At 38.4% G+C, this 22,786-nt stretch overlaps 1 protein-coding gene across 13 annotated transcripts in view; it reads left to right on the plus strand.

Annotated features, from left to right (window-relative positions):
- Positions 1–22,786, plus strand: part of MRE11 (DNA repair and meiosis protein (Mre11)) — a 42,693-nt gene that overhangs the window by 12,126 nt on the left and 7,781 nt on the right. For 5 of the 13 annotated variants that reach the window (XM_020665547.2, XM_088858383.1, XM_088858384.1 and 2 more), the window contains 17 exons: positions 5,822–5,941; positions 6,023–6,091; positions 6,191–6,282; positions 6,418–6,520; positions 6,601–6,708; positions 6,906–6,968; positions 7,038–7,109; positions 7,233–7,310; positions 7,977–8,039; positions 8,143–8,206; positions 8,663–8,709; positions 8,788–8,830; positions 18,476–18,558; positions 21,295–21,408; positions 21,519–21,599; positions 21,697–21,768; positions 21,910–22,160. In XM_020665547.2, the coding sequence (XP_020521206.2) occupies positions 5,822–5,941; positions 6,023–6,091; positions 6,191–6,282; positions 6,418–6,520; positions 6,601–6,708; positions 6,906–6,968; positions 7,038–7,109; positions 7,233–7,310; positions 7,977–8,039; positions 8,143–8,206; positions 8,663–8,709; positions 8,788–8,830; positions 18,476–18,558; positions 21,295–21,408; positions 21,519–21,599; positions 21,697–21,768; positions 21,910–22,160 (1,523 nt within the window). Of the gene's footprint in view, positions 1–5,821; positions 5,942–6,022; positions 6,092–6,190; positions 6,283–6,417; positions 6,521–6,600; positions 6,709–6,905; positions 6,969–7,037; positions 7,110–7,232; positions 7,311–7,976; positions 8,040–8,142; positions 8,207–8,662; positions 8,710–8,787; positions 8,831–18,475; positions 18,596–21,294; positions 21,409–21,518; positions 21,600–21,696; positions 21,769–21,909; positions 22,161–22,786 lie in introns of those variants that run through there. The other 8 variants (XM_088858385.1, XM_088858386.1, XM_088858388.1 and 5 more) reach the window with 4 other exon arrangements.

A 22,786-nucleotide genomic window follows, 5' to 3' on the forward strand; every position in this document is an offset into this window, starting at 1 on the left:
CTCGAACTCCAAAAATATCTGAACTGCTGACAAGCTCTTCATGGTTTTTCCTCAGCTCCTCTTCTTATTTTTAACCCCCGCCAAGTACTCTAACATCTCTCCCCTAGCTTCAGCTGGCACTTGAGTGCATGGGGCCACATCCCCTCTCATACTGGCTAAATGGTTTTGTAATATGTTAATCCCAACATTATATGATTTCTTGCAAACCTTACACTCCTCCCTATTCTTTGTCAAGCGGTTCTGGACAAGATTTGTATTTTCAACCTAGATTAATTTACTTACTTGATCCACTTGAAGACATTGTTAATACTCACGGCTTACGTCACAACTCACGTAATTCATGTTGTATCACTTAATCAACAAACCTGAAAAATACACACTACGAAAGTGTTACGAAAAAAATAATTTCTAAAACTAAAATATAAGTAAACAAAACGCACTTGAAAGGACCACTAAAAGTATGTTGAAACTTGAAAGAATCTATAAACCAATTGAGAAATGAACTTCATAATATGTGAAAACCAAATGCAACATAAAAAATCATATACTATTTGGTTTTCCAAATTCCAATATTTTCAATCTAATAAAAATCAAATAATAATGTTATCGATCTAAACACAACTAATTACATAATATTTGGTTTTTCAATCTAACAAAAATCACATAATATGTTATCAATTTAAAAAAAATATTCACATAATATCCCATGACATAATATCCATAAGACTTAGTCTAAATATTCAGAAAATATCAAATTTAATTCGAAGTTTCAAACAACCAAATTATGAGCCCAAACCGATATATTAACAAAATATTCCATCTACAAACATGTAAAAAAAATAAAGAAAGACAAAAAAAACATTGCATTAAGCTTTTTAAATTAATTCAATATAGGTCCGAAGTCCAAACCAGGGAATATTCACAAAATATTTTAAGTTATCAACTACAAACATGCAAAAATATCACAAATAAAAAGACAATAGTAAAAGAATATCAAATGATTCAAGTCATAACACATTATACCAACCAACAAAAAAAATCGAAGCGTAATTCTATATTGTAATGCACTTACCTTTCCAAAATGAAACCTATATCGGCCTAAACTGATGATATTTGGTCGCCAAAAGTCGTCCTATACAACCAATCCAAGCTCCACACAATATCACAAAGTATTTCTTTTGATTTCGTAAGAAATAAAAAAAGTTGAAATTTTTTTTTATCTCTAAAAAAATGGCAAATCGTTGTTGTTTTGAGATTTTCTCTCTCTAAATCACACAAGAGAGGTTTCGGGGAGCAAGAATGCTCCTCAAAACCCTCCCCTGCCCCCCTTTTAGAAGGGGGAATCCCAAAATTGCTCTTGGCCCAAGGCATTTTTCCACCCCCGGCCAATGTGTGTCGAGGCGCCCGCTTTGGGTCGAGTGCCTAGGCGACGCCCTTGCCGCGTAAGTGGGCGCCTAGACACATGGCGCCTAAGAGGCCTGCCTAGGCAGTGGTTTGGTGTTTCGGCCTTTTGGCTGCCTAAGAGGCTGGGTGGGCAAATTTTTGAACATTGCGTCTAACTTGGCCCTTTGAGTTGATTGAGATTCTTGTGTTCCTTTTCTTATTTAAGTTTTTGTCTTGAAGATGCTATTATCAAATATTGGTGGAGGTCCATGTCTTAATAGTCACTTATGCCAATATTGGCAGATGATGTCCTTTACATTGTAATACCGTGAGAAGGGACTTCTTTTTCTATGGACCTATTTTGTTTGCTTATTGAATTTCGCCCTTTGCCTTTGTAAAGGTTTTTGGTGCTTTGGGCTGGATTATTCTTGAGTACAAGGAGAGTAATTTATGTTTGGGAAAACTTTATGTAGAGCCGAGGCTCTAAACAATCAAATTCGAGGCGACCTCAAAAATTTTACTAGAAGAGGTTGTTTTGGTGCCCAGATATCATCAAATTCATCATCTCGACATCAAGATGCATGGACATGAGAAAAAAATGGATTTCAAGTTTTGGAAATAGCGTATTTTGTAATGCGTTTTTGGACCGTCAATTTTCAAGATTTTGAAGTTTTCATATATCTTTCGATTTACACTATTTTTTAAGCTTTAAACTTTATAAATAAAGATGAAAATATACTTCAAGGCTATCAAAAAGATTTTCAATATTGAAACCATTTTTCTTGACACTATTTGAAGGTAGGCTCTAATTTGATTGTTTAGAGCCTAGGCTCTATACAAACCGCACCTTTTATGTTTTAGTAGCTGCATGCAGCCTATCAATCATATCTTCCAAAACCAGATGTCTATATATAATTGGCATCATGATTCAATTTGAGCATCATAGGATAGTGAGATCATTTGATTTTTACATTTGTTTTTTTGTAGGAAATTTGAAGAAGAACAAAAAATCATCAATAATTTAGACCAAGCACATGCAACAAATAGAGAAAACTAGGGTTTCTTCCTTAAACCCCTATCTCAGCTTTGAACAGCGTGGAGCTTTCTTTCTCTTTTCTAAAAAAAAAAAAGAATATGAATGCTTAAATAATGATATTCATTGTTCAAGGAAATTAGCAGCAGATAACGTAGATTCAAGATTCATGAAAAGTTTAGACAAAGTTTACGTTGGCTGCGTACCTAACACAACCCACCTTGGACCAAGCTTGGAACATTCTAAGGGAAGGGAAGGGAAAGTTTACCTGGACTTGGAACAGGCTAAGGGAAAGTTTAAGGTCCTCACCCTTCTTGGACCAAATATTTAAGGACATTAAATATCTATAGATGTCCGTACAATAAATAAATGATCCAAAAGTTCTAACTGAAGTGACTTTTAAAATAAATGACCTTGACATTAATAAAAAGCCTAAAAGTCCCTAACCAGTCCAGAAAATGAAAGCAAATTGAAAATAACCCTAAATAGCTAGAGAATCATCCCAAGCAGTGCTTGATCTTCTTGATAGTCGTCCTAGGGTTCATATCCTCCAAATATACATGAGAATTAGAGGAAGCTGCTGCTCCCATAGAAGATACTTGTCATTCTGTTCACTTGGTACACTTTGCGCATCATCATTCTACCCAGCTTGAGGAGCTCGCCCTCAACTTAGAACCTTCATATTCATCTCTCTGCGGCCAACGATGCTTGGACAAATTAGCAATGTCAATGATAGTCCCCATATGTTGGGCAAAGTGACATTGTAAATGTTGTTGCCCATCTTCTTCAAAATCTTGAATGGTCAAAGTTTGCGGTCATTTGACTTGGTATATTTGCATGTTGGGTACTTTTTGTATGCATCACCCAATCTCGTGCATTAACGAGACTTGAGATCAAGGCATGCAATGTTACTGCACCCCAATGGACATTAGATCAACCATGCTTTGGGCCCATATGGAATTGCCATACTTCCATTGCACAATTACGACATACTTCGTCCTGAACACGTCAGAGCAACCCTACTGCGACTTTGAAGCAGCTTAAGATTAATGTTGTGTTACCCCCATGATTACCTTCAGCTCGCACATAGTGATTAGTCTCAAAACAAAACAATGGCTGGAGTTGAACTCCAAAATCAAGAATCACATAATCAACCATTCGATGTGCACCTTCTATATTGAACTCACTAGCAAAAAGCTCATAGGAAAATATCTCCAAACCCTCAAGGCGCATTTAACATGATATCCTATATTTGGGCAAGACATTAGGAGAAACAACATCCTTTGTCATCTCCTTTGATCCTCCTTGCTTTCACCTTGCTATTCTTGATATCAGCCACCAAACTATCATCAAAGATGGGATCACTATCAAAGACAGGAGCACCATCTCCATCTATAGGTTCCTCATCAAAGATTAGATCATCCATGAAATGACTTCGATCATCAAGGATTTGGGAAGAAAGTCCCTTCTCAATTCATTGTATATTCTTCGGGGTGTAATCATGGTGCACTGGATCACCAAGGCTTTCCCATGGTCACTAAACGTCACTTCAGACTCCTCTTCTTCAGGTATCCTATCATAAACAGGGTCTCCATCAAATGATAGCTTGTTGTCCTCTTCGAAAACTTTCCCAGAAAGGTTCACAAATTTTCTATTCAGGCATTAAGAAGAGATGTGTCCGATTCCCAAACACTTAAAGCACTTGATTAAGTTGCTATTTGGGCAACTAGAAATACCACCAACACTTACAGTATCCTTCTATTTGGATGAACCAGCAGGCCGTGCGGTCTGTCCAGCCACCAAATTCCCGCTTTTTTGTCTAAAATTGCTTCCATGGCCACTATACCACCCTGGGCAGCATCCCACCTTGATGATGGATGCCTCTGTTGAGCTTCAACCTTAATTGTAAGGTTGTCTGACTCGTCTAAAGTCTAGTACTGCTGTAGCACCACCCCATCTTTTATAGAAGTTCTCAGCCCACTTACATAGCGTACTAGGGTCTGTTCCTCTCTTTCAACTACGTCACCTGGAGCCATCAACTGATAAGATTCATCAGTTTACTTTTCTCCTTGACGAATGTATTCATACTATGATAAATGGAGTGCAACTCCTTTTCAGGTAGGCATTTCTCATTTATTTTTTTTTTCATTTTCTTCCCGTGAAATTTTGGGCTTTCCGATTCTCTCCCTTCTAGCCCTAAGTTGTTCCAACCATTCTGAGGCACTTTCTACAATTTCATGATAATAATTTGTACTTTTTTATTTTCAGGACCCTCTTTATAATAAAAAACTCTTTCTACATTATTTAACCAGTCTATAAACTCCTGGGGTTGAGTCTTATATTGAAGTTAGGAATATCAATGTTCTGGTCGAAAACTCCACGGGTTGGCATCTCAAGGCCCCACACGCTTGTTAAAGAACGTTATTTAATGCTTAAGGACATTATCTCCATACAATAAATAAAAATGATTGAAAATTCCTAACTTAAGTGACTTTTAAAATAAATGAGCATGTCATTCAATATAGTGCCTAGATAGTCCCCATCTTTTCCATAAAATAAAAGCAATTAAAAATAACTGGAAATAACCCTAAGTCCCTAACATAACTAGAAAATCATCCCAAGGAATGCTTACTATTCTTGTTCTTCTTGGCAGTGCTTCTAGGGTTCACATCCTCCAAATACACAAAAATTAGGAGGAATCTGCTTCTCCCATAAGAGATACTCGTCTTTCTGTCCACTTGATGCATTTTGCGCACATCATTTTTCTAAAGCCCAATTTCTTTGAATGCTGCAACATGCTAATTAAAGAGCATGAAATTTCATATGCATTGGGAAAACTTTAACTTTCATCATATCTCTACTCTCCATGGTTCGAGCATATTCGGAAAGCGCTGAATTATAGGGCCCCTGCCTGGTGTTTAGCTACTGTGGAAACAATTTCCTTAGCTCTCTTCTGAAAGAAATAATGGGTTGTTTGGGATCTGGTATTTGCAAAACCTGGGTATGCATCAAAATCTTTAGTATGCAGATTCTAGAATTTCTAAAACCAGGTTTTAGGCTGAATGTCTCCTGAACTGTGATACGTACAAGTAAAATACTCTGGGTATGGGGGCATGCATATTTGGACATGATACTTTTATAAGATTTGATTGTTGAAAACTTCACTTCAAGTTTCCATCGTGATTCTTGTAGTAACTGCTATCAACAACCCACATTTACTTAGTGATAATGCCAAGTTCCTTATAGAGTTCCGATAATCAGATTGATCTGCAAGTTAGAGATGATTATATGAATTGTACACATGTGGATCTCCTTGACTGGTGTTTTGCATTTGTCTGATTCCACATGTCTGCCACCTTTTTAAGGACCTTACTTTTAGACTTCTGGTGTAATGTTATGTGACAGGATAACCTATCTGCAATGGATATCCTTGCTGCATGCAATCTTGTAAATTATTTTGGTAAAATGGCTCTTGGAGGTTCTGGTGTTGGGCAGATTACACTTTATCCCATACTCATCAGAAAGGTCTGTCATTGTAACTTATCCATGACTAGTTCAGATGATGGGTTTACTGCCTTTTGAAATTTTCTTTTCCATAACCTCTAGGGTTCAACGTCAGTCGCCCTATATGGACTTGGTAATATTCGGGATGAACGGCTGAACCGAATGTTTCAGGTAATTTCTGGTCTCATGGCTGAGTTGATTTCTTCATTAGTTTTTGTGAGTTATATGCAGACTTTACTGTCAATGTACTTAGTGGATTTGATGCCCCAGACCCCCCATGCTGTGCAATGGATGCGACCTGAAGCGCGAGAAGGTTGTTCCTTGTCAGACTGGTTCAACATTTTTGTCCTTCATCAAAACAGGTGGACATTCTTTCTTGAAAGTACACCTGCAAAATTCTGTTATTAGTCTGGGCATGTCAATGAGTGGGACTTTCCAAGTTTGTCTTAATCAATTTGGCTTCAGAAATTTATGATCTTATTTTATTGTGCTTGTAGGATCAAGTCAAATCCAAAAAATGCAATAAATGAGCACTTCCTTCCTAGATTCTTGGACTTTGTCATATGGGGGCATGAGCATGAATGCCTTATTGACCCACAGGTTCGTATGAAAATGATACTTTATGTTAGTCTTAAGAGTTCTTTATGTGCTCTATTTAATGTAGTTTTTGACTTCCTTAGGAAGTTCCAGGAATGGGTTTTCATGTAACACAACCAGGATCTTCTGTGGCAACATCTCTCATTGAAGGGGAAGCTAAAGCTAAGCACGTGCTTCTTTTGGAAATTAAGGTTGTGCTGATGATGTTTTTTGTTATTACTTTTGGGAGAAGGAATCTGATCATCTAGGATTTTTGAAATTTTGCGCTTCTGTTATGCATTTGTAACTCTGGTTTTTTGGATATGGACATCTTTGTATTTTTTACTAAATTTCTTCCCCAACTCCTGTTGATTGTTCCATTGATTGACCACAATGTGCTATGTTTCAGGGAAGTCAATACCGTCCAACTAGAATACCTTTGAAGTCAGTTAGACCTTTTGAATATGCTGAGGTAGAAATACTGTTTCATTTTACTTCTGTGTTGCATATAGTTTTACCATGCTAAGTGTATAGAATGTAGGTTGTACTGAAGGAGCAGACTGACATTGATCCGAATGATCCAAATGCTGTTCTTGAGCATCTTGACAAAGTTGTAAGAGCCTCTCTCCTCTTTTCCTGAAGATTAACCCACCTATTAACCTTGCTTTGTTTCACAATGGTTGCAAACTGTTGCTCCTCCCTTCATTCAATTCTAATCTGTTGTTGCATGTTTCAGGTGAGAAATCTTATTGAAAGTAGTCGCCGAAAAAGTGCTGGACAAGCTGAAACAAAGCTACCATTAGTTCGAATAAAGGTAAATTTGATTTTTTTTTTTAGTTCCTATTTAAATTGTGATAGGGAGAAACTTAATCGCTGGGTATGAATTGGAAACTTTAAACATTTATGTAGTCGTTATGGCTGTCTTCTGGTATTGAAGAATCATTACTTTTGCTACTTGTCTTGTGGCAACTTGGGTGTGGAAAATAAAATTGCAACTATGTATCCTAGCCTGATAGATGTTTAACTCTGTACTGATATTCTAGTTGCTGAATATGCTGTCAGAATGCTAAAATAAAATTGCAACTATGTATCCTAGCCTGATAGATGTTTAACTCTGTACTGATATTATTGTTGCTGAATATGCTGTCAGAATGCTCATGTTATATATCTTCTCATTTGGTCTTGTCTTTATTAAATTGCAGGTAACTTTTTATTCGTTAGGCTGAAGAATCACACTGTGGCTTAGGGTGAACTTTTTAAGTCTTGCAGTCTTCATTTTTAGCTACCATACCTAAATTAACCTTCCACATTCATGTGTACAGTTTCCCAGGTTGTTAATATGATTACCATGTTTTAGGATTACAAGACACTGTATGTGTTTACCTGTGTTGTATGACATCCAAGATATTGAATATGTTTCACATATATAGTATGGTGTGGTACATATTATGGAAATAACTGTTCTGTATGGTTTCGGTAGGTAGATTATACTGGGTTCATGACAATAAACCCTCAAAGATTTGGTCAAAAGTTTGTGGGAAAGGTACCATTATTCTATCTGCAATTTGTATTTTGGATGCCTATTCAGTGTTTTCTTTCAAGAGTGCCATTATGGACAGTTATCTTCTTTCTATCCATTCTTGTAGGTAGCAAATCCACAGGACATTCTTATATTCTCAAAGGCTGCAAAAAAACGTCAATCTCTGGAAGGTAGCTTTCTCTACTTGAGCACTTCTGGAGTCACTCTTTTGTCTTAATATTATCATTTGCATGGTTACTGTTTTGGCCATGAACAGCTACATTGCTTGATATGATTATATATCTTAACTTCTATCAACCTAAATGGCATAATATTTTCAAGCCTTTTATATTTGATGTCCTCATGATTCTACATAATTGTGCATCTCTCTCTGTAGTGTAAGGAGCTGTGTATCTGGGATGTGGGAACTTGTCACTATGGGGATTACTTATCAATATATCATGCGTTGATCTGGGTGTCTTTAACTTTGGATGTGAACGTAGGCGTTCACAAAAAATGAGAAGTCAGATTCTGCAGTTGTTTTAGATTCTATACAATCATGTGATGTTAGCATGACGATTTCCATTTTCTTTTTACAAAGAGGGAGAGGACTACTGAGAATATGCTCAAAAATTTTCCAATGGCAGGGAAACTTGAAAATTCAAAGGAACCAATGGGGGAGAAGCACTATGAGGTACATGTGGCAATGCAGTTTCTGTTTCCAAAAGGATGGTGTGTCAAATAGTTGAGTGGGTTTTGGGGGCTATGGCAGATGTCATGCTGTATGCTTGCCTTGGATATGCGACGCCGGACAGGCAAGTAATTATGTGTAGAGGATATGAATGATCACGTACATCTGTCACCACTATCTCTTTCTAAATTAACTTTTTGGGTGATAATTATGGTTGTGATAGCCGAAATTATCTTTATAAAGTTCTCGCTATGGCAGTTGTTGGGGATACTCATTCATTCTCAAAAAACATTTGGGATCATTGTAGTAGGGAATTATTGTGAACAAGTTTCTCAATATGATTATTTATGTCCTGCTTCGGATTGGTCTAATCTGTTGCTGGAGTTATCATAGGGAGGGATGTGGAGGAGGGAAAATGATGAACATCTTTCCAATAATGCTGGGAAGCCATCTGCTGTGAGGGTGAGGATGGAATTTATGAAGGGTGGAGGGAATGGTTTATTGGGAAAAACGTAGAGGGGTGGGACTCGAGGGTAAGTGGGGACGATGATGGGGCTGCTTCCAATGCTATTGGGAGCCCACCTAGTAAGAGGGGCAAGGATGAAATTTATGAAGAGAAGGGGGTTCTTTATTGAGAGAAATTATGGTAAAGCAGACAAGAGCATAAATGATGGTCTGGGGAGCTTATGGGGAACTTTTGGAAGGGAGTTGGAGGTCTACAAGGAGATGCCATACTGTTCACGATGCCCAATCAGTGAGGCTTACTGAGTCTTCAGAGTCCAGTATGATACATAGAGCGCAGTGAGGAAGAGGATAATGATGCTGGGGTTAAACTGTTGCATTTTATCCACTGTTACCTCAACATGTCATTCCCCTTCTGGTGTCTCTTGTCGACATGCGTTGACACTTCGACAAGAGTTGATGCCTCAAGGCATCCTTTGCATAAAAATTTATTTGGTTGAAGTCCAGGGATGGAACTCATGACTTCTTGGAGCGGTATAGTTAAGTCTACCACCAGTGAAGTCAAGCGCTTAGTGACTATACCTGCAAGTGTCTTATCATATAATATGCGCTCTGCTATTATGAAAATCACAATATTATGCATAAATCATCAAAGTGTAATTACATGAACAATGATCTTTTAATATGAAATACTGTTTGTTGGGATGCATTGGCTTTTTTGGACACAAACAATTTAGACACTTTTTGATACTTCTGTTGTATCCATGTAACACTGGTTTGATCCCTTGGTAGGAGGTACCGAATGGTATTTCATAGTGTTAAAAAATGTCCTCTTGGGTGCCTAGGCGAGTGAGGGCCCTAGATGCATTGCCTAGGGCAAGGTGGGTATGGGGCAGGGTCTTTAGGCTCCCTGCCTAGGCAGCCACCGTGTGGCCTAGGCGGGTGCCTAGCACCTTGGCTAAGGCAGACGCTTTAGCCTCTTATTGTTGTTCCTGTGTATATATGGGAAAAAGATGCATGCCCCCCATTTAAATTAACAATCCCGTATACACCCCCGGGTCCATGGAGATCCCATGGACCCCTCCCCCGCCCCACACCCCACCATAGGAAAAAGTTTATAAAAAAGGAACCCCTTAATCCTTATTTTGCCTTTTTCTTTTCCAAAAATGTCCTTTTCTTTCTCACCTATTTCCCATGATCCAAATCACTTTCCCTTCTCCTTTTAGCCCCATCAACTCTCGCTCCTGCGAACCTTCCCCCTTTCTCTCTCTACCTATCACCCTCCCCCTTTCTCTCTCTACCCATAACCTTCCGCTCTCTACCTTGTTGCCCTTCTCCCTTTCTCTCTACCTCATTACCCTTCCCCCCCCCCCCCCCTTCTTTTTCGACCCTTCCCCTTTCTCTCTCTAACCCATGAACCTCTCTGTTTTTCTCTCTACACTATTATTTTTCCATTATTTGTAAAAGTATATAATAGATAATCTCCTTCTCACCTTCCATGGAAGTGAGAGTTGATTAAAAGGAGAAGGGAAAGTTTTTGGACCCTGGGGAATAAGTGAAAAAGTAATGGCACTTTCGAAAAGAAAAAGGCAAAATAGGTTCTTCGGCCCTTTTTATACACTTTGGGGGTTCTATGGGCTTCGCATAGATCCAGGGGGGGTGCGGTCTACGATCCCTATTTTTATTTTTTGGGGGCGATCCTTAGTTTTTTTTGTTTTTTGTTTGGATGGGGTTGGGAGTTTTTTTTTGGGGGGGGGGGGAGTATACATTATTTCCCTATAGTAAACAACCCATACGCCCCAACACCTAAAAAAAAAAACAAAAAATTTTGGGCCCCCTCGGTCATGAGTTGCCTTTGTTCGCCTCCACATATTTATTGCTAGTAATTCAGTTGATGAGTGGTATGGCCAGTATGTACATGACTCAAGGGAGTCATCATCTTCTTTTGATTTGTTAGGAGATTGGGTATTAGAGGAGGAGAAGTGACATGAAGAAATGCCAAACCTTAAGAAAGAAAGGAGATTTTGCTCAGCCCATTGTTCTTTCTTATGAAGGCGATACAAAGAGTATTGTAATTTTATGACACTAAAGAGAAAAGTGGAAGCAAGGGTGGAAAGGGAAAAGGTCGAGGAACTAGAGAACTGAAGAGTCTTGTCTCTAATATAAATTATGATTTAGATCTACTGGGACAAAGAGTTTGGAAGGGAGAGGTATGCGAGTAGGAAGGAGCACAAAGAAAGGATGTTTCACAGGGAGGTATTATCTTGGAACATGTGGGGCTTGGGGGACCCGGAGAAAAAAAGGAATGTGATGACATTCATTCAAAGGCATTAGTTTGAGGTGGCTAAGAATCAAAGTTGGAGGCTGTGGATAGGGTGTTGGTGAGGCCATTTGGGGGTTCATTAGAAGTGAAATGTGATTTGGTCCATTTGGGGGTTCATTAGAAGTGAAAGGGATTTGGTCCCCACTGGGGGCTGCTGGTGGTACCTTGATGTTATGGAATTCACAAGTTTTAACTAAGGTGGATGTTATTCATGGTAAATTCTCTTTATCTATCAAATTGTTTGACAAATGGTCTAATATGGGTTCTCTTGTTGGTGAGGGCATTCTAGGGTTCACTAGATGTGAAATGGGATTTGGTCCCCTCTGAGGGCTGGTGGTGGTATCTTGACGTTATGGAATTCACGAGTTTTAATTAAGGTGGATGTTATTCACAGTAAATTCTCTTTATCTAGGAAAAGGGCTGGGGTCATGGTGGTAGCATCTCCACACCTAGTTACCACATCGTGGTATCCATTCCCTACCGTTGACACCCCCAATTAACACCTTCAAAATGTAACTCCCTAATTTATTAAAACAACGGGTAGGGACCTGTCTTTCCCACTGAATTAGCCAAAAAAAAATCTCTTTATCTATCAAATTATTTAACAAATGGTTTAATATGGGTTCTCACATCTGTATATGTGTTGGAATTATGTCCTTTCAATGCCTTAAATTTCGACATTTTAATGGCTCTTAACTTCATTGGGAGTAAAAGAACTTCATTGGGAGTAAAAGAACGACATGACTCTAGGATCTTGTCGCATTGAGACCAAGAGTCATGGAACCCCGCTTAAGTCATGAGGAGGATTTATATGCATGGGAGGTATCGAGAGGGTTGAGGGTTGTCTCTTTAGGATCGGTTTTTATGTTTGTGCCTCATGACTGAGTGATGGGCCAGGGCGATGTGATTTGTGTATTTATATGAGCTTGATGACAAAATAGCCCTGTACGAGAAGGTTAGGGCCAATAAAGGACATTAGCTTAAATCCTTGATTCTTAGAACCTTCTTGTAGCGTGTGTATATATAGTTGCAATGAATGGGAAGCCGCTCTTCCAGGGATCCCCTGGATAGAGGTATGCACATGTGCTAAAAGAGGATCCCTGCACCATGTGAGTGCATGTCCTCTAGGGGGTGCATTTGAAATCCACTTATACCCATTATATTGACTTTGATAGGCTGAGATCATGAGCCCCCGATTATACACTATGGGTCATACATAGAAGGTGGCTTTGGATTCCGGATCTAGCCGAGTGGAGTGCTCAGATTCATAATTCAACTCCAAGGATCCCAATTTCCCTTGTAAATGTTTTTAAACAATGCTAAAATGATTTGTTTTGGTAGAAAATCATTAAAATGATTTTTTTGGATTTTTGAGAATTTTTTTGGATTTTTTGGGTTAGAATTGTTTGAAAGAAATGACAAACAAGGACAGTACCTTGGGACCCACATGGGACACCAAATCGCCAATGCGTGCCCAGGTGGTGGCTTGGGGGGTCCTATGCCACTCCATGTGGAGGATGACATGGGGGTGACATCAAACCCCCTCATGGGACCCCCATGTCATATTGTTGTTTGTTGTTTTAAGTTAAGGGCATTGTTTTATGGTGTTTTGTGAAATATTGAGATTTTGAAAAAATCTTTTTAGCACATGTTTAATGCTTAAAGCAATGGGTTTGTGCACATGTGTGGAGGATTCTATAAGGGGTATAGGGTTTGTAATTACAAGCTTAACCCTAAGGGTATATGGTAAATATGCAATTAACCACCTAGCTTATGTGGCATGATTTCATTAGTCCCATATGCTCTTATAAAATAGAGGGAACTTTTGAGCTTTGATTTTTGTTGGAATTTTGTCAAATTACCATAAGAGTATACCCTCCATCTTGGTTTTAGTTTTATTAAATATAAAGAGTATGAGTATTTAATAACAAGGAAAATTGGAGGATAAAGGTATTTTAAATCCATAACACACATCTTGATGGCATGATGGTGGATGGTGGTCTAGGATCAAGCCTATCTTTATAGCCATTGAAAGATGACATGGAGGGCCGAGAGTCATCAATCTAGAAGTATCTCCTCACTGAAGGGTTAGAAGCCCCCCTTGGGCCTTCATTTCACACATGAGTTCACCAACACTCTCTCTCTAAATGTGTGACACGCCCTTGTCTCTCTCTTTCTCTCTCACGCCCAAAGCAAATTTCCTCTTCTTTTCTTTCTTTAAATAGCTGCCTTCAAGTTAAGGTGAGAGAGAGCTTCATTGAAGGTCTTACACTACTTTATTAATGGTGATCCAAAGCTCAAATTTAAGCCACAGATGATCTAGTCTTCAGGCCTTCAATAATTGAGTAAGATCTCTTCCATTTTCATTGATTCCTTTAGTTTCTCCTTGCCGTAAATTCTCAATTATAACAAAATTTCTCCATCCTTTGATGATTAAATCTTTGATCCTTTGAATCATCATTGATCTTTCTTTATCCATATAGTTGAAGACTTCATCCATGCATATTTTGATCTAGTTTTCATAAGCTTTCCCTCTTGATTTTTGGAGCAATTTTGACTGATATTTTGTTGAGATTTTTATGATAATATCACTGATTTAGATCTTTTTAATCTCTTGAATTGTGGTTTTTATAAGGGGAGATTATGCTGAAATTTTGTGCCCCAGATTGTGAACTCTATTAATTAAACCGGTTTTCTATTTTAAGAGCCCGGTTTTCTCCCACGATTTTCCCACTTGATTTGATCTTTAGATCTCTGCAAATCCTTCCATGTTTTAAGTATGTATCAGTAGATGTTTTGCTTCTCACTTGATAGATGATGAATTGGGTATGCTATCGCATGTCACCCAATGACATATAGCTGAGACTGAAGGCTGTAAACTGGGCCGATTGGCTTTCCATGGTCATGATGCATTGCACACTTGAGCATTTGTATGTTGATGTAATGGAAATCATGTTGTGATGAGTTTTTATGAGTTCATTGATGTATAATTTTGCTTTGTAAATTTGAGTGGTGCATAATTTTCAAATGCACGCTATACATGTGTGGTTGGATGATCTCCTTTTATGGCTTGTTTTTTTCATGCGTAAGGGACCCTAATTGAGTTGTATCTTCTCATTCGAGTGTATTTTGAAGTCAATAGCTCACTGTAGTTACAGTGACCTTGCTGTAATTTGATTTTGCAAGTTTTATTTTCCAAGTGTATTGGAAAATTATCTTAAAAAAAAAAGTGTATTGGAAAATTCTGTGGAGTATTGTCTTGTATTTTGTCTACATTGTAGTCCAAGTCAAGAGAATTGGTTTCTATACACTCACAATATGGGCCTAATGATCTAGGCAAGGGAGAGCATTTTTGGATGGAGTTGGTTGGATTGGGGCTAAGGTGGGATGAGCCACAATTGCTTGGTGGTGACTTCCATGTCGTTCACTTACTCATTGGAAGGGTTGTTGTTGAATCACGACTGGTACGAGGCACTTTCTAGATTTGGTGTCACCATGAGTTGGGACAGGGGAGTGGATCCAGCCATCTTTAGATTGGATTGTGTATACTGTCAATTGAGTGGGAAGCAAGCTTTTGTCGAACTGTGTAGCTCTCCCTAAAACTGTTTCCCATTTTGCTTGATACTCGGACCTTGCCTTTTAACCCTTAAACATTTCAGGTTTGAGAATGTGGCTGGAAGCATATGGTGGTTTCATGAGCTGGTGACTTCTTGGTGGAGATCGTGTTATGAGGTTGGATGGGCTCGTCTTGACTATCTAATATGTCCAAGGGGTTGAAAAGGATACTGGAGGAGTGATTTGTTTATTGGAAAATACAAAGAATACACTGTGCAAGAGTTACAAGTCCTAAACCAAAAGGAAGCGGTTCAAGGGGGGCTTTCTTTTTCTTTTCTTTTGGTGCGTGAACTGTAAGAGGTCCAAGGGATTTTTGGGGAGTAAATTGTGGATAGGGCTCGTATTTTGTACAGTATCAGATGGCTGAAGGACGGAGATAAAAAATACACCCTTTTCCCTCCGTTGCACATCTGCTAGGAGGCTGTCTAAGTGTATTTCCTCCTTTGAGTTGTATGTGAAAGTGTTTCAAGAGCAAGATGGGGTGGAACATGCTATTGTGGGAATCGTTCAGAAACTTTTGTCAGTTGGTGGTCTTCTCTAGACCAAGGGTTGATGGCTTGGAGACTGAGGATTTACTGGAAGGGGTGGCAGATGGTTTGATGACTCTTTCACTGAGGATGAGATAAAGACGGTAATATTTGCTATGGGGCATGATAGGGCGCAAGTTCCTGATGAATACTATGGCCTTTTTTAGGCTCTCCGGGAGTTGTTGAAAGATGTGTTGGTTATGAAGTTCAATCAGTTCCATGAGAGAGCCACTATTCATTGGGAATAAGAGCCAATTTCATAACTTTGATTCCTAAGGTAGCAGAACCAGTGGATATCAGGGATTATCAGCCCATTAGTTTAGTGGGAAGCTTTTGCAAGATTTTAGCAGAGGTGTTGGTATCTAGGTTGAGGTTGGTTTGTGGTCATGTTATCTCTCTAGAACTAGGAGATTTTGTCAAGGGTTAGGCAGATTTTGGATAGTGCTGTCATTGCTCGTGAGTGTATTGACTCAAGACACAAGGGGCTCTCGAGATTGCATATAACATTGACATGGAGAAAGCCTATGATCATGTTGATTGTGGCTGTTTAGATTATGTGATGAGGAGGATGGGCTTTGGGGAGAGAGATAGAGGAGGTGGATTTCAGCATATGTGAACCATCCTTTTCACTGATGGGGAATGGGTCCCCATGAGGATTTAAGCATCTAGAGATCTTAGGCAAGGTGCCATTATCACCTTTTTTCTTTATGATGGTTCCCAAGGTTTCTGGTCGATTGCCTTCAAGCTTTGGATTGTGGAGCGAGGTTTTCTGGTTTTTGTGTTTTATGTGGTGCTTTGGGCATATCACACTTACAATTTGCTGATGATACACTTATATTTTGTGATGCATCTATAGATCAGTTAGATAAGTGGTGGTTTATATTTTGATATTATGAGATGATGAGTGTTCTTGATATAAATTTGCACAAGAGTTCACTCATGGGGGTTGGTTTAAGGAACGGATGTTATCCATAGTAGATAGACTTGGGTATCAAGTTTCGTCTCTTCCTGATAAGTATTTGGCCCTTCAACTTCACAGTGCACAACTGAAGAAGAGTTTATGGGATCCTATGGTGGAGAGGGTGGAGAGAAGATTGGCAATGTGGAAAGATGTGTTGTTATCCTTGGTGGGGAGGCTCACACTTATTAGAGCTACGTTCTTAAATCGGCCAGTATATTATCTCTCTTTTCCATATGCCGGCCTTTGTGGTTGCTAGGCTGAAGAGATTGCAACAAAATTTCTTTTGGAGGAGATGAACTGAGGGGGATACGTTTCACTTTGTTTATTGGGAAGAGGTATGTCGACCAATGTGATACAGGGGATGGGGCATTTGGAAGATTTGGGAGAGAAATTCGACTACTTTGGCCTTACTCTGGAAGAGAGAAGGGTTATGGAGGGTGGTTATTCGGCTAAAAAATTGATGATATTTAGTGAGATCTTTGACATTTGTGTCATTAAGACTGACTTTTGTGCACATTCTTAAGGGAGCTAACCAAGAGACTGATACCCTTGACAATGAAGGGGCTCTTCAAGTATCGCTATATGTTGATGCAACTTTATTGTTGGAATCCTGAGATGTTATTTTGACGTCTGTTGGCCTTTGTTTAATTTTTTTGATTTTTGTTTAATTTTATTTTAGTAATACAATTTTCCTTAATGATAAAAAAATTATTCTTGTGGATAAGATTAATTCGTGTCTATATTTTTATATGGTGTCGGATATTGGCACCTAAACAAGTCATATGTATGTCTGTTCTTTATTTAATGGAAATTCCCAAGTGTTGTAGGTTGTGACAATTATTCGTTAATGACTATAAGACTGAATATTAAGAATGATTGCATGTAATGCCTTTTAGGTACTTGTTAATTGAACTAACAGCAGCCTGGTAGGGTGTTCTAGATGACACAATATTCAGTTTATTTGCTGCCTAATACCTCGATCCAGTTGTAAATAGAGATGATTCACACACTAGATGATTTTGCAGTATATGTGGTTGCAATATATGTGGTGCATGGGTGGTGAGACCATGGTTTATCTATTTTGCATTCTATATTACTGTATTGTCATTATTATCTGGTTGCTTCTGTGGTATTAAGACCAAGTTCATTTGCATGTTTACAAATATATTTCATAATCCCATGGCAAAGCTGAAACCTCTCTCTCTCTCTCTCTCTCTCTCTCTCTCTCTCTCTGTTTACCCATTTATGTTGGTGGCGAGCTAGATATTATTGCAAAATCACAGCCAGAGGATAATATTAGGGCCAGTGTGATGGACCACTTGATGTAAGTCTGCCACTCTGCCTCTTATACTTGAAAGTGTCAAATGCAGGGTGTGGTCCAGTGATCCACTCCCACTTACTTGGAGTGAGTCCCTCCCTTGCCCCATTACATGAGCATGGCCTCTAATCTAAAGTAAATTCAAAATACAAAAGCCTCTTTTTTTCTTATCTGAAGTAAACAAGACTGGTGGACTTACATCAAATGTTCCATCCAGAGTGGCCCTTGTATGTCCTGAGGACTTACCTAGAAGTGACTCTTTTCTATTTTGATTTTCCTGTGAAATGCTGGATGTATTTTATCTTCAATTGTTTCTTTAATGTTGCATTTGTGTAATGAAGTTATGTGATGTGGTTTTAATTTCTAACTGGAACTGTTATAATTATGATTTTGTGAGCTAAACTAAATGCTCTGTGCTAAAGATGGCTTACATCATACAACAAAATATCACATCGTGAAATGGCATTGCATCTTTCGCGATTGTTGATTATTATGACATTTCTTCATTTGGTTCATCTTGACAATAGGGCATAGCTGCTAATATTTTGGTTGTCCTACCACAGGAAAAATTGAGGATTCTGAAAGACTTCGTCCGGAGGAGTTAAATCAACAAAATATAGAGGCTCTAGTCGCCGAAAGTAACTTGGTACTCTACGAGCTGTTACCTTTCCTTCTAGTTGCTGGTGATGGTCACTTGTATACTTCATTTTGTTAGAGCAAGTTCTCTATAATATTGTAATGGGATTCTTGTAGAGGGTTATAACTTCTACTTGGACAGAGATTAGATATGCATCTCTTAATGCCTATGGTTGTATTTTCATTACTGTTACCATGGTGTGGTTTGCTTATGGAGTATTAGGATCCAAATGTTAATACAGGTATTTGAATGATGCTATGTTATGTAGATCCACTTTGATCAAACATTGATAATGAAAAATAGCTTTTCTTATGGTCGACTATTCTGTCATGTCTAAGTTGTGCTGGAGACATTAATGTACATTTCATGAAAACTGCCTGGAAAAAAGTTTAGCTAATTTCTTACTTAGATCTGAAGGAACTCTCAGTCATGTCTAAGTTGTGTTGAAGCTATTCCTGGAATTCTGCATCGCAAAGTTCGGGATTAGTAATTCCTCGCTGTCAAGGCTGATTGGAAGCTTGGTTATGTGCTGTTTGACAAGTTCCCTTGTGTTCTTCTGGTCCTCTAGGTTGTAAAAAATTACTTAAGTTATCGCTCCTTCTTGGGGACACTTGGTATTCTTTGCCACTTTGATGGATGCTTTCTATTCCATATCTGGGCTGGTTTCCATGGATTTCGTGGGTATGCCCTTAGTTTATATCTTGTGAGATTACATTTAATGTATGAAGCCATGGGTTTGATTGAGAGGATTTCTTGTCCATGATTTCACCTTTGGAAATTTGATGATCTTTATGGTCTGTTGGTATCTTCTTGTTGACTATTTGCAGAACCATTGAGCTATTGGAAGAGGTTTTTGTTGGCTGGGCATTTGTTGGAGGGTGTCAGCTTGGCTTCCTTAGGTGATGGTGATCATGATCATGGGAGTGTCGCATGTGTGAGATCCCTAACAACTTGGGTGTATACTTAGGAGGTTGGTGGAGGTGAAAGGGTATTGGGTTGCTGGTTTGATGTGGTTACGGTGTTGAAACTGCTAACATCATCCCTGATTCAAATTGCGCTTGTATATACCTAGAAAAGAGGGTGGTAAGGTTGCTAGGGGAGGTAAAGCATAGAAAAGGTTCTTTCAACTGGAATTTGAAGAAACACAAAAAGTTTGAAAAACAGAAAAATAGAGAAGGGAAAAAGTAGTTATGCTACGTTTGCACGAAATAACAAAAAAAATCCTGTAACTCCCTGCAGTGCTATTGCGACCGTGCAATAAGAAAGGGATCCGGATCCTTCTTCAAAAATAATGTAAAACACTGCTGTTTTAGTGATGTTTTACATGTTACTGTGATTTGGGTTGGTGGCTGAAATGCCTAGCATTGGGTGCCTTAAAACATATGATGTAACCCCCAAAACTCAAACACACAATTAATCATTGAGTCTAGAATCAAAGTTTTACTACCACAATCTTCATGTACTTTCATAAAATGGTGATCCAAAAATTTGATCATTTAGTTTCTCATAACTCATGCAGAACAATCTTGGGAGAATACTTTCTTGATAGAGCTATTGAACCAGTCAAGCCAGGAAGTGTGCCTCTAGATTGTAAGGATATAGGAAAAATGACTGGTTGTTTCATAAAAGATTGGAAGTACCATTGAAGAAATCGATTAAGCCAAAAGATATTCTACTCCTGCGGGACTAGAATGTTCGTTTACTCCCTCAAGTAGAACCCCACCTAGAATTAATTTTAAGACCCCAAATTTTGGGGATGTAACCTTTTCACCCAATAGATTAACCTGAATAATTTTTTTTTCCTGTTCTACCCTCTATGCACTTGAAAAAAATAACGTCTTGAGATTGAATAGAGAACATCCAATTTTTAGATGGTGAGATCTAAGTGCTAGAAAACTCAAGTTTCAAATTTTTTTATGAGAATAATCACCTAGTAATTCTTAGTCCCAAAATTTCAGATTAAAAAAAATCCTCCCAAGTAGGTCTTTTGACTCAGGGAATAAAAGTAAACTATGCTCCCAAGAGAGCATAGTGTAAGTGTTTATCAATTAATTTAAGATTGAGTTCAAGTAAATGCAAGCTTCGGCAAAACTTTAACTTTGAAGAGCAGAGTGATTCATATTTTTGAAGGTACTATCAATGTGCAGTACAGATAAATGTTGCCTCCCTCTTGATGGTGATTCTAGTGCTATATTTAAAGTACATTGTAACTTAAAGGGCAAGGCAACATTTATGAAAACGCCTTTCAACACTGTTGGACGGCATTTTTGCGACGACAAATTTGTGGTTCATGGGATCCTTTGAATGCCCATTTAGGTGTGGGTGCACTCAACAAACGCTGTCCTTTTGTAATTGAGATGGAAACTGAAAAACTGAGTTCTATTCAGACTTGCAAAACACTACATTATGTTGAAATGCTAAACTCATGTTGACTAGAATGTGTGCTGCAGCCAAACTAGCTATAAAATGGTTTCTTTGGTCTTACTTTAGATGTGTTTCCTTACACATGCTGTATAAAGTCATTTATCTTGCTCAATCTAATTTCCTATTGTCCAGTGGCATAAAAGATTTGTTTCATGGCAGTTTTCTTTCATATTTGACATCATTGTACATTGTAAAGTTGCTAAAGGATTGTATTCTATTTTGCAATTGGAAAAAGTTTATCTATTCTGCTGCAACGATGATTTATAAGTTCGTGTCTTGATGCTGTACCAAAACTAATTTAAATTCTTTTATTGTTTGCAGAAAATGGATGTTCTTCCAGTGAATGACTTGGATGTTGCATTACATGATTTTGTGAACAAGGATGACAAAATGGCCTTCTATTCTTGTGTCCAATACAATCTAGAGGAGATACGTGTACGAGTTGCTCATTCTCTGATATACTCGTGTGGAAACTATTAGCTCTGTTCTGTTTTTTAAAACTGCTACTGGCAGAATTGAAACTGTTGTCATGGTCATATTTGCAGAATAAACTTACCAAGGAAGCAGATCCTCTGCAACTGAAAGAGGAGGAAGATTTGATCCTCAAAGTGGGTCACTGTATGCAGGCAAGATGAGCATCTGTTGATGGTTGAATTCGTGTTGTGGCTCTAATGCTAATCTTGTTATATTTCAAAAGGCTTTACTGACCATTATTTCCTGCAGCAACGTGAAAACGAGAGATCCTTAAGGGCCAAGGAAGGTGGCCAATCCGCATCTAGTTCCCAAATGTGGCAGGTGGTTTAACTTTATCCTTTGTCTTGGAGTCGTGTTTATAAAGGACATAAATAGCCAGAGAAAAGGTTTTTGGACCTTCTGATTTGCAGAGGATTGTTAGCATATTTATTGAGTCAACTTTTTTTATGCGAATTTTTATAGGATAGTCGAGGGAAGCGTGCAGTGGGTGTTGGGAGTTCACATACCTTCAGTGATGATGAGGATGGTGATCAGATGGCATCAAGCTTGAATGCTTCAAACACCAACAATTATTCTAAACAAAAACGTGACAGTTCTGTAGCTTCTCGAGGAGGAACTGGTAAGAGAGGCAGAGGCAGAGGCAGAGGTGGAGGTTCTAGTGGTTTGAAGCAAACGACTTTGGAAGCAACCATGAGAAGCCGCCATTCACAGAGGTTAGTGCCTAAACTGAAGCATTACTAATAAATTCTATCTTGAGGGCATTACTTGAGAATTTACATTATCCTTTCTTATAGCATTGAGTTGTATACTATTATAAAGACTTCTTGCAGATTTATGAATTTTCTTCCAGATATGTATAACTTTTGGAGAGGGATTCTCTGTTACAGTTCTGAATACCCTGCTTTTTTAGCATCTCCCAAATTCTTTGGCACCTGACACTAATTTTTCAGGAATGGGTGAATTGGCTCATGAATTGGTGAATTGTTTTGATCATGCAAGGGAATGATTTGGAATATAAAACATATGGAGAATAAAACATAGAAAATAAAAAAGTTGAAAATTAATGAATAAAAGAAGTGTTGTTACTCACTCCCACCAGCCTCTTAGGTATTGATTCCATTGAAGGGATACCTGAGGGTTCATGAAGCAACAACAATATCCTCCCTTTCCCCTCCCCCGCCCCCCTTCCCACCCCTCCCCCTCCCAAAAAAAAAAGCCAAAAAAAGAAGAAGAGAGAGAGAGGAGTTCTTAGGATAGGGATTTGGGCCCCTTGGGAGTTCTTAGGGCAGTTTTAGAGACATAAAGCTCCTGAAAATGAAAAAATAGATAGTTACAGATT

Source organism: Amborella trichopoda, chromosome 2 (genome assembly GCF_054954075.1).
Source record: "Amborella trichopoda isolate Santa Cruz 75 chromosome 2, AtrichopodaSantaCruz75HAP2 v2.0, whole genome shotgun sequence".
Taxonomy (NCBI): Eukaryota; Viridiplantae; Streptophyta; class Magnoliopsida; order Amborellales; family Amborellaceae; genus Amborella; species Amborella trichopoda.